Raw genomic sequence first — 11603 nt, 5'->3', positions numbered from 1 at the left:
TGGTTACTTATATATGATAGAATAGTTATTTATATTGTAACTACCAGCAATATTACTATTATTAGTTACATATTATTGAAAGCTTCAAAGCAGCATAGGCTTTTTATAAATATTTTTACTCATCTTCATGACAATTCTCCAGCGTTGGTATTGCTCCTCTATTTAACAGATTAGATAAATGAGGCTCTAAGACCAGACTGACCTAATAACAGGTAACTTGAACGTCTCAAAGTGGCAATTCACACGTAAATCTCCGTGACTCATGAATTCTCACAGTCCTAAGTTGGTTCTTTTCATGATTTTTCTGAAGTTGCTAGAAGTTTACATAAAGGAAGGGCCAGCACATTTCACAAATCTACAACCTGTAAGTATCACATCCTGTATAGCTGCGAACACTGGAATAAGGAAGGGCGGATGACTTTCAGAAGACGAAGGTATGTAGAAACGATTGGTGGGACTGTCTAAGAACCCAGACACTGTCCAGCTCCCTGCTGGGAGCTTCTGAGGACTCAGCTGGAACCAACGGGCACAGGTAGGTAATGCTGAAAGACTTTTCTCATCTCACCACTCCCTTGCTGTAACCTCGCTGGAGGAGTAATTTGACTCGAAACTCCTTGACAGCAGTTAAGAGACACCAGGGCATTTTGGAGTGGGCAAATGGAAGAAGCATCCAGTTTTAACTGTTTCTTCTGTATTCTAACTGCATGATCCTGGTGAGTCACTTACTTAAGGTTGTGTAATTAATGGGAGCAGAGCTCTTGTCTCTTCAAATGTTCTTAGGCCATTTGCAAACAGGGCAGTCTGTGGGCCAAGAATGGTGCAGTGAAAAGAGATCCAAGCTGAGCTCAGCAACAAATACCACGGCCAACTTTGTCCTTATGCTGACAAGTGGAGGATCCAGGACGCGAGCCCATGTGTTACGACTCCAAGACTTGTTTTCATACCACTGCATGCAGCTACTTCTCCAGCCTGAGTAAACTCAGACTTAGGCTGGCGTTGCCAGGTGGGAAAGTAGGAAGAGGTAGAATAATCTGGAGATTTATGCAGAGGCTTCACACTCAAGGAAAGCTGGGATCCAAGGCTGGCTTTAGAGCTTCCCAGCTGTGTGAACAGGGTTGAACAAGAAGGGTAACTGCAAATATTTCTTTAGCATTAGCTCTGTGCCATGCATATATGCAATGTGTATATTATTCACATTCATAACTTAAACTTTATTTTGCATTTTCTAATTTATTACATGTTTTTACTAACTTACTAACATGTAGAGCTGTCGTAAGGATTAAAACCACTGCATGATAAGAACTAAGAGCATGTCTAGTAAAATATGATAAATGTATCTGCAATGAATGCTAATAAATTGTGTTAGACAAAAATAGATAAGCAGAGTTCATTTATTAGTCTAAAACATTCATCAAATATATGTCAATATAACTGTTGTCAGTAAGACTAGGGGAAGGGAGATTGTTGCATATTGCAAATTTTGCGAGACCATTTGCCTCTGGATATTGGGACCTCTCAAGATTCATGCTGCTGCCATCCTGTGATATATTTATTATCTATAATGGACTGTATCAAACATTATGGAAAAATCCTCATGAAACCAAGGTTGTGTGGTTTTCACTGTTCCATACTATCAGTTTCTTTTTCTAACAGACAGGCCAAGTCTGGACTAATTGGCAGAAACTGACTTACCAGTTTTGCAGCCAGAATCTGAGATCTCTGTATTTTTTAAGAGTTAAATCTATTTTTTCTTCCATAGTTGGCAGTATCGTCATGACGTCACAACCTGTTCCCGATGAGACCATCATAGTGTCCCCATCAAACGTCAACAGCTTCTCCCAAGCAGAGAAACCTGAACCCACCAACCAGGGGCAGGATAGCCTGAAGAAGCGTCTACAGGCAAAAGTCAAAGTTATTGGGGTAAATCTCATTCAGAACATGCTGGAGGTGGGTTGGCAGAAGGGGTAAGGGATGTTGTATGTTTTGGTACTGGACATCCATTGTGAGTGTCAAGACCCTTAAGTTTTGCCAGAGGGACTTAAGGGTAGAAGCCACCTGGAGAAAGCTATCCCAGAACTTTTACACAAGAGGTTGTCTTAAAAGTATTTATTCCTGGCCAGGTGCAGTGGCTCATGCCTCTAATCCCAGCACTTTGGGAGGCCGAGGCAGGCAGATCAAGAGGTCAGGTGATCTGCCCGCCTTGGCCTCCCAAAGTGGTAGGGTTACAGGCATGAGCCAGTGCACCTGGCCTGGCAGGGTTACATTACAAATGCTGGTTTTAATCCTCAGTCCCCCTTTCTCTTTCCACAGATTATCCAGATCTTGTGTGGTATGAAGGTGTTAAGCTTGGGAATCATTTTGGCATCTGTTTCCTTCTCTCCAAATTTTACGCAAGTGATTTCTACGCTGCTGAAGTCTGCTTACCCATTCATAGGACCCTTGTGGGTGAGGAGAGTTTCTGAAGAGGGAAGCATGGGAGAAGAGGGGAGGAAGATGCCAATAGCTTAAACTCTCCACCTGCCACCTTGCTATGTTCTGCCTGCCAGGAGTGAGGAATCCATGGTGAAACTTGTTCTCCTGTGTGTATAGTTCAGGGAGGACTCAGTGGGGTAGGATGACAGGGGTTGCCTGATTTTGATCAATATCAGACTCAAATAAGCATTTCTTTTAAAGATCATCTTGTTTTTTACTTTATCATCTTGAGCTGTGATGAAGCTAGTGACAAAACATCCATAAATTAGGATAACGTTGGGAAGGAACTTTTTATATTAAAAAAAAAGAGCATCAGTGGAAGACATCATACACTCACAGAAAAACCACACAGATGCTTGCGGGGATTACGGAGGAAGGGAAACTTTCACTTGTGAGCTTTTTGAAAATGCTTTTACTGCATTGACTGATTCCCAGGGAAGGCTAAGCACTTGTCTATGTCCCAGTGATGGACTGGAAATTCCTCTGAAATAGCTGCAGGTCTGGGGTTTCAAAAGGACTTAGTAGTCCTTTTCTCAGAAAACTGCTTTCTCTTAGATTGAGGCTTTCTCATAATTAAGCTTCTCTTTCAGCTTCCTGAAACTCCATACCTGTTATTAGCTCCTTTTTTACATTTGTTTATTTGATGCATCAAGAAGCCCACCTTTTTGTCTATCTTGTCCATTTTTCCTCTTTTATTATCTAAAGTTTCATTTGGATTTGGATCTCAAAGGTTTGCCCAAATGACCTTTTTTCTGTGTCAAGATCCATGCAAGGCTATTACATTACACTATATTACATTTTCGTCATGATGTCTCAGGCTCCTTTAGACTTGCTCAGATTTTCTTTTTCCTTGAGGATTTCGATAGTTTGGGGTAGTACTGGATGAGATTTTCATAGAATGTTCCTAAATTGGGGTTTGTCTGATATTTTTCTGATGATTAGACTTGAGTGAATTTTTGGCTGATGATAACAGAGGTAAAGCACCATTTTCATCAAGTCACATCAAGGGTCATGCTACCAACTTATCGTCACTGATACACTTTACCTTGATCATGTGTTTGGGGTAGTGTTTTCCAGGTTTCTAAGCTGTAAAGTTACTACTTCTTCCTCTCCTCTTTCTATAATCCATTCTTTAAAAGCAAGTCACTAGGCACAGTTCACCTTTGACAGGGCATCTAGTTGATATTTTTAAGGACTTGGGATTTGTTTATATAGACAAATAATTAAATGCCTGGGTCACAAAAATCACAACTTTTCTTTGAACTTTGTCCCCTTTTCTTCTAACTGTCAAATAATTTTCTGTTCCTTAATGGCTCTAAATCTGCTAGATCATGAATACTCTAGAAGATGAAAATTTCTTTGATTGTGTAAACACAGCCTTGAAGGTTTTCTGCCATCCATTCTTGTCTTTCCTTCTGTTCTCATTGATCATTTTATCTTAAACTGGGGAGCCAGCAATGTAAGATCCACGTCTCTGACCTCCCTTATCTGTTAGCTTTTCCCATCTTTTATTTTCTTTTCAAGAAAACCTTGTAACAACATTTCTCTGCCCTTCCAAAACACTGAAGAGGAGGGAGTATTTCCAAACTCATTTTTTTGAGGCCAGTATTATCTTGATGTCAAAGGCAGACAAAAACATACAAGAAATCTCCAGGTCGATATCCCTAATGAACATTGATGCAAAAATCTTCAACAAGATACTGGCAAACTGAATTCAACCACATGTTAAAAGGATCACTCCCTATAATTAAGTGAGATTTATTCCAGGGATACAATCATGGCTCAACATACATAAATCAAATGTGATTAATCACATCGATAAAACGATGTATGAAAACCACATGATTCTCTCCATTTCTTTTATCTTTCCATACCATTGCTTTCATGTCGTTCTCTAAAGAACATCTTATACCAAAATTTTCTCATTTCATTAAGAAAACAAATGTTATTTCCTGGCTTTTAAGGTCTTCATTTTGTTTATTTTGATATATTTCTGCTACTTTTTTTTTCCTGTTGCTATCTAAACACTATATGAGCAAACAGGATAAATCTATGTCTTTAAATGGATCTTGCCTCATTGATGATTTGTTCCCCAGGGCTTTTCCCATGAGAGTTTTCTATAAACATTGTGATAGTGACATTGCAGTTTCTCTTTACATGGAAACTCACCTGATCATTTTCTCTTTTATCTTAGTTTGTCATCTCTGGCATTCTATCAATTGTCACAGAGAAAAGGTTAACCAAGTTTTTGGTGAGTATGAGAACTATAACCCACAACTCAGTGGTTCAAAATGAAACTTAGAACTCATTAGGGCCAGGCTTCCTACTTTGAAAAGCTGAAAACTCAGTTCCAGAGCAGTTAGTTGTTAGAGTTAGTAGCTGCACCTGGATCCTCTGTATCCTTGTTCAGAGCACATTTCTCCAATTATTTTACCCTACATCAGAGTCTGCATTCAGGGAATTATAGCATCTTTTCAGCCGGTATCCAAGGATCTATCACAGAAAAATGTTGCTTATTTATGATGCTCTTTTAGTGATAATTGGCCTTCAAGTTTAGGTTTTCAATGGCAAGGAAGCTGACAGTGTTATAAAGAGGTCTATTGGTTGGGGTTCAGGTGTTACAACCCTTGAAAAAAATGAGTCAACATGCTGCTTATGTGTGGTACTATGTCTCATTCTCTCATCTATCTCACCAGAAAGATTATACTTTTGTTTTGTTTGAGTATAAAGTTTTGCACCCTAAAAAGTTGTCCTTAGTCATTTGTATTGGCTAAGAAAAAAAAAAAAAAAAACAACAACTTTACCTGCCTTTATCTCCTATTCCAGCAAAAACTAGGGTTGAAAGTGGCAGGGAGAGAAAGGCTGGATTATAGGCAAGAAGTGTTTCTTGTCTGTAAAGTTTCATTAAATCTTCACTCAATCCTATAGCCCTCAAAGGGTTGATGTTGAAGATTATGTGAGAGAATGTCATATAATTTAATTGCACAGAAACTCAATTTGGTAACTGTGGCTACAAAAACTTCCAAAGCCATCAAGAAAAATCCCAATTCTTTTTTTCCCTCATTGGTATTTAGAGACTATTATTTGGAACCCTGAGTTACACTCCAAACTTTCTACGATGGAAATGAAATGTAACTTTCTGTAATGATGGAAATGTACGACAGTTGTACTGTACAATATGGCAGTCACATGTGGCTACTGATGATGTGAAATATAGATAATGCAACTTAATACAAATTTTACTTAATTTTACTTTAAATATAAATAGTCAGTGTGACTATTGGCAACAATACTGAGTATAGCCTGGCACAAGGGTAGTGTTCTCAGACTTCTAGGAGGAACTATCTTGGCCTCTTACCCCAGAGAACAATCCCACAGTGAATGGGCAGGAAGCTCAAGGATGCAGGATGTGGTCTCAGGGTGGGCTCAGACTCACCAGAGACATCCAGGCTTTAGTGAGTTCCCCTCTTGTCACACATTGTACCAGCCCTTTCTGAGATTGCAGAAGAGTGCCGTCTCAAGGTGAATCTAGCTTATTCTAAGAAATATATACTCTGGGCATCAGGACTACTACTGGCTACTAGGAGCCCCAGGAGTATACGCTTTAGTCATTATGTTGGGAAATCAGGGTCCCAAAGCATCAACTGGTGAGTTCCTAAAAGAGGAAGTGCCTATGTGGGATTAACTAGCACTCTACTGTACAGCTGTGGGGTGTGCCCTGGAGGCTGCCTACCTGTAACTGTAGCTTTCAGAATGCTCTTAGCTCAATTCTCTTTTCTGTGTGAGTTGGAGTAGAAAGGAAGTCACTCTGAGATCAGTTTATTTATTCCCTTTCCTTTATGAATGTAGAAATGAGAACCAGAGTGAGAAATAAAACCAAGGAACTGAGTACCCAAAGGAACAAGCTAAGTCAAGTCTATATTGTGACCTCAGTTTCTTGACATCCAATCCAGACCTTTTTCTTCTACCTCCCGTTGTCTACCACACATGACACCATCCTTGGGCCTGCACCTAGACGTCTGTCCACAGCCATCCCATGCTGCACTAAACGTGGCCAATCATATGCCTGTCCAGGTTCTAGGGCCTGCCTGAGACTCAGAACCATTCCTTCACACTCATGTTTCAGAGGTGTGCTTTTGAGAGAGGCAATGTGCACACAAGAGTGCACTATTAGGTTGGTGCAAACGTAATTGCAGTTTTGCCATTGAAAGTGGTGTCAAAAACAGAAATTACTTTTGCACCATGTTAATATACCATCCACCTTTTCTGTGTGGCTGATGCTTCCACAAGGGGTTTCTGAGTTGGCCAAGAGAGAAACTGCATCTGGTACATTGCCACCTTTGCTTTTGGTCACACTCATAGTAATTTTTCAGGCAAGCCTCATGGAGGCTCTACTACCAGTCCCAGAGAAAGAATTTAGGAGAGTAACATTTTCTACCACACCACTGATGTCCTGCTTAGGGGGAACCAGTTCATATATTCATTCATTAAGCCAAGATTTACCTTAGAGATTCAGAGATTTTTACTGGACACTGAAGAGGCATAGAGCAATGAATGATCATTCCTAGACTTCCTGAGGGAGACAGATAATGGAATAACTTGCAATGTAACGGCAAAAAGGGGTAAGAGAGATTCGCAGATCACTGGGAATGATCCCTACCCAGCATTTCTCTTTCAGGTGCACAGCAGCCTGGCTGGAAGCATTCTGAGCACTCTGTCTGCTCTGGTGGATTTCAGTATCCTGTCTGTCAACCTGGCTGCATTAAATCCTGCCTCACTGCAGTGTGAGTTGGACAAAAAGAATGTACCAAATATACCAAGCAGATGTTTTCTTTATTATGATTATGAATCACCTTATACCATGGACTGCTGCTATAGAGACAAAGCCAGTCTGGCTGTAAGTATTTTATAGATGGGATGTTCCAATTTTATGGGGCTTCTGAAAGCTTTGGTTTCTTATTATTCCTTCCTTTGAAAATCTCTCTGCTAATTCTGGTTTTGGCATATGGAGGAAGGCCAGGGTTATATATTTATCAAAGTGGGACTACATGGATGAAATCAAGGGGATTACATACTAACAGAGTGGAATTGAAAATGTCAAATCAGGTTGATGATGAAAAACCAAAGCATATTTTGTAGAATTTATTCATTATCAAACTAATTTTGGAGAGGCATAAATTATGAGTTTGTCAAACTGAGAATGTTGGTACGTAGAGTGGTGAATTCAGATTGGCAAACAGGGCAGAAAGACTCAGGTGACCAGAAAGTGCCAACAAAGAAACCTGGTATGTGTGTGTGGCAGGTGGCCAGTTTCGTCTAAAAAAACATCAGACTAAAGACTAGGAAATAGAGAATAGGAAGTAGGGGATTAGACGGTAAGGGCTGCTCCTTCTAATGATCACAATAATGAATAATACGAATCAGGTGAGACGGCAACATTATTTTGTTCTAACTGGAGTGTGATATATGAAATCAGGAGAAAAGAAATATAGGGAATTAGTGCAACTGAGAATGATTGCAGGAGAATTTTCTCTCTTTGGAAGAAGAAAAACAATGAAGTTTGGCTAACAGAAATAATATATGTCTGAAGTTGAAAGATTAAGGGGCATGTGCATGGTCAGCAACACATTGAAAGGAAAACAGGCAACATGAGTAAAGCAGTTGCAGAATATTTATTGTCCTTCAATCATAAAAATAAGATCAGCCAAGAACTCAGTGGGAAGACGGACAGATAGAAAGATCTGGTCAAAGCCATGCTTGCACAGCACTCATTATAAAGTGGACCTTGCTCCCAGGGTAATGGTATAATGAGGAAAAAGTACAAGCAAATGAGGCTGACAGTAACTGGTACAAAGTAACACCTGGCACAGCCAATTCCACCTTGAAAAAAATTCTGGAGAGAAATTTGGGAGTGATAAAGCATAAATTCATGATGGGATTATTTTACATTAGAAATAAGAGAGAGTCTGTTGAGCTTGCTTGCTGGAGCTATTTCTAGATAATGGGCACAAGGTGTATCTTCTCTTCAATTGTGTGTAAATACCACAAAACAAAAGTTCATGTGATCAAATTATCTACCTTTATTATCAGATGGCCAGTTCTGCACGAAGATTGTCTCAGGACAGAAATGGTAGAACCCATCCTTTTGAATTGGTGTTGATGATTAGCAATTCTGACAGTTTACTACCTTCATTGTTTTTTCCAAGCCTTAAAGCCACCAAAGAAAACAAAAATAAAAATGTAAACAACAACAACTAAAGCCACCAAAGAAAACAAAAATAAAAACGTAAACAACAACAACTAAAGCCACCAAAGAAAACAAAAATAAAAACGTAAACAACAACAAAAACAACAAAAATATAACATATCCAGAGGGGTTCAGATACGTAGACAGGGATGTCAGTACTGAATTTTACAAAGGGCTTATGCAGCCAAAACCTCCTTGATCCTCACAAATCTCTCAGAAAGAAACGTTAGTCTGTATATTTGATACACGAGGAAACAGGAGCTAGAGAAAGAGAGAGACTTGCCCAGGCTTACACAGCTACTAAGCAGTAAAGGTGAGACTAGAATGGAGCTGCTGATTCTCAGTCCTGGGAGTTATGGCACCACTCTGCTTTCTTACTGAGTGAATAATGTCGTTAGAACTATTGATGTCTCAAAGAATTAAGAAACAATTGTACGAAGTGTATTAGTTGATTTAGTTACTACTCATCTTCCCTTCTCCTCTCAAAGAAATGAATGAGTGAAAGGGTTGAATTTAGATAATTGTGAGGTGTGGGAGGGGCAGTTTTGTTTTCCTGACGGTGTCCTTACTTCATCTCTAATGGTTGAGGTGGTCTTCATCTTTATGGTCACCTCTCAACCAGGCGTGAAGGCTTCAGCTGACCCAGGTGCCACCAATTTTTTATTTCTTGACTTTCAAGGAACTCTGTCTCTGATGTTGATTTGTACTGCAGTGGAGTTCTGCCTGGCTGTGCTCACTGCTGTGCTGCGGTGGATACAGACTCAGTCTGACTTCCCCGGGGTGAGTGTGCTGGCTGGCCTCGCTTAATCTTGCCTCGTGCGTCTTATCTCTGTACTGTGTTGAGTATGTTGTCAAGAGTGGTAGAAGGAAACATCAGCCAGTTATGAGATACACGTGGGAGGTCATCATGGCGATGGAAGACTGAGAGGAAAGGCAGGTGGCAGTTGAGTAGCTGACAAGCTGAGAGTTCACTGGATATGAAAATAGTTAAACATGAGAAATCAACTGGCCCCATCTTCCCATTTTGTCAATGGAGGGAATGAGACTCTGGGAAGTCAAATGACTTGCCTGGCTTGCCTGCCATTATGCTATGAGTTCGTGCCTGTGCTGAGGACACTAGAACCCAGCTTGCCTCCCTCCTAAGCAGAAACAATTTCTGCCACAACCACTAGTCTCTTGATTAGTATTGACTCGGTAAAGGGCATTTACACATGTGACTAGATCCAGTGAATGTCTTATCCTCTGCTTTTCCTCCTGGTGATCTTAAAATTCTTTTTCCTCTTAAAAGATATATTAAACATGTATTGTTGAATCAAATTCCATAGGATACCACCCCTATGGACTCATGGCTTTATTTAACTGAATTTAAAAGCCTTAATTTACACAGAATTTCATTATAGAGAGTAGAATGAATACTAGGCTGATAAATTGCAATTATTTGAAGAAACTAGCGATCTGCTCTACTTATCTTGGATTAGCGAAGAATTCTATGTATACAATTGGAAAAAAAGTGGCATATATACATGTATCTTGAATCTGAGTGAAGTCTGAAGACCTAACGTAGTTTGTTTCTTCTAGAGTGTGCTTTTCCTGCCTCACAGTTACATTGATAAATCGGCGTGTCCTCAAAGATGACTCATGACCCTGGATATGAAGAACCATTGACTTCTTAGGAAGAAAGGGAGAAGTAGTAATTGGAAAGTTGATTCTAATGATAACATGGAAAACCTAACCATTATCAAAAAGCAAACTTTAGTTTCCTACATGTAAACATTTAAATTAATGAATATTTGTTTCAAAAAATTATTTCACTGTCATTTAAGGTATGTGTTCATTGAGGATCTCTTGATTTGCCTGATACTGACTTCAGCAAAAGCACAGGGCTGTTAATTACCATTTGCTAGACTAGCCAAATAGTCATAGACATATCCCAGAAAACTAGGCAGGATGATGGTTTAACGGATCACAATGAAGCAAAGGATAGAGCTTTTTCTTCTACCCCTTAGTTGTCAACAGGAGTTAACTGATTTGCTGTGGTGCGTAGACTCCACAGGTGCTAGTGATTTATCCCATGTATTTTACTCATTAGTGCATAAAGGCAAATCCCATAATGAAGTCTCAGGGGGTATGAAAGTAGCTGGCTTCAAAATAAAATCTCTGAGTGCATATTTCAATACTTATTTTGTTATTTTTTCCATTAAACTCAGAATAAGTCAACAATGACAGACATAAACCCAAATTTGAACTCCATTTTCTCCCCACCAGTATTCAAACAAAACTAATGAGTGAACAAATGCTAACCAGGAATATTTGCCTGTTAGGAAGAGAAAACCAGTTCATACTTATTTCCCTATTTCAAAATAAGAAAGACCAATTGTTTCAGTATAAATGTTAAGCCTCACCTTGCCCATACACATGCGCGCACACACACAAACACACACAGGTGTGAAAAAGTGTTTCAATTTTACATGAACTTCACTTCTTTGGAAGATCTGGTCATGTTTCCCTTGCTCTGACCCTCTGTAGAAGAGGTCATACTCACTGTATCAGATATCCTGATACTCAAGACACTTCCTTTGTTCTTTTTTTTTTCCAGTCTCAAACTGAACTGTCAGTTTCTTTGATTTTAGCTTTACCTTCAAACTCTGTTTCATTGTGTCTTCTCCCTGTCCTTTGTACCCAACCCTGACACACACCATTTATTTTATTTATTTACCTATTGTGGACATTCAACTTTTATTGATACTTACCGGATATCAGACACTATGCTCGATGCCAGGGCTTCCAAAGTGAATAACATATATGATTTGGCTTCAAGAAGTTTATAGTCAAATAAGGAAAACAGAGATGACAGTGAAATTAGGGATGTCTACAGGACATTAAC

At 39.4% G+C, this 11603-nt stretch overlaps 1 protein-coding gene across 1 annotated transcript; it reads left to right on the top strand.

Moving 5' to 3' along the window:
- The first annotated feature begins 325 nt into the window (after positions 1 to 325).
- On the top strand, positions 326 to 10369 carry LOC108282844 (membrane-spanning 4-domains subfamily A member 6A-like). The gene is made up of 8 exons (XM_017498862.2): positions 326 to 532; positions 1760 to 1920; positions 2311 to 2445; positions 4667 to 4723; positions 7151 to 7369; position 7493; positions 9399 to 9499; positions 10298 to 10369. The coding sequence occupies exons 2-8, from the start codon at positions 1774 to 1776 to the stop codon at positions 10352 to 10354; spliced, it is 717 nt and encodes a 238-aa protein (XP_017354351.1). The 5' UTR covers positions 326 to 532; positions 1760 to 1773; the 3' UTR covers positions 10355 to 10369.
- The last annotated feature ends 1234 nt before the right edge of the window (positions 10370 to 11603 follow it).

This window comes from Cebus imitator, unplaced genomic scaffold (assembly GCF_001604975.1).
Source record: "Cebus imitator isolate Cc_AM_T3 unplaced genomic scaffold, Cebus_imitator-1.0 Scaffold253, whole genome shotgun sequence".
In the NCBI taxonomy this organism is placed as follows: Eukaryota; Metazoa; Chordata; class Mammalia; order Primates; family Cebidae; genus Cebus; species Cebus imitator.
This window is presented reverse-complemented; position numbering and strand designations above follow the sequence as displayed.

Bases quoted from the DNA above. Each gene is read 5' to 3' on its own strand.
- LOC108282844 (XM_017498862.2), top strand. From the start codon at position 1,774: ATGACGTCACAACCTGTTCCCGATGAGACCATCATAGTGTCCCCATCA. The intron at 1,921-2,310 runs GTAAATCTCATT...CTCTTTCCACAG, and splicing joins CAAAAGTCAAAGTTATTGGG to ATTATCCAGATCTTGTGTGG. The intron at 4,724-7,150 runs GTGAGTATGAGA...TTTCTCTTTCAG, and splicing joins AAAGGTTAACCAAGTTTTTG to GTGCACAGCAGCCTGGCTGG.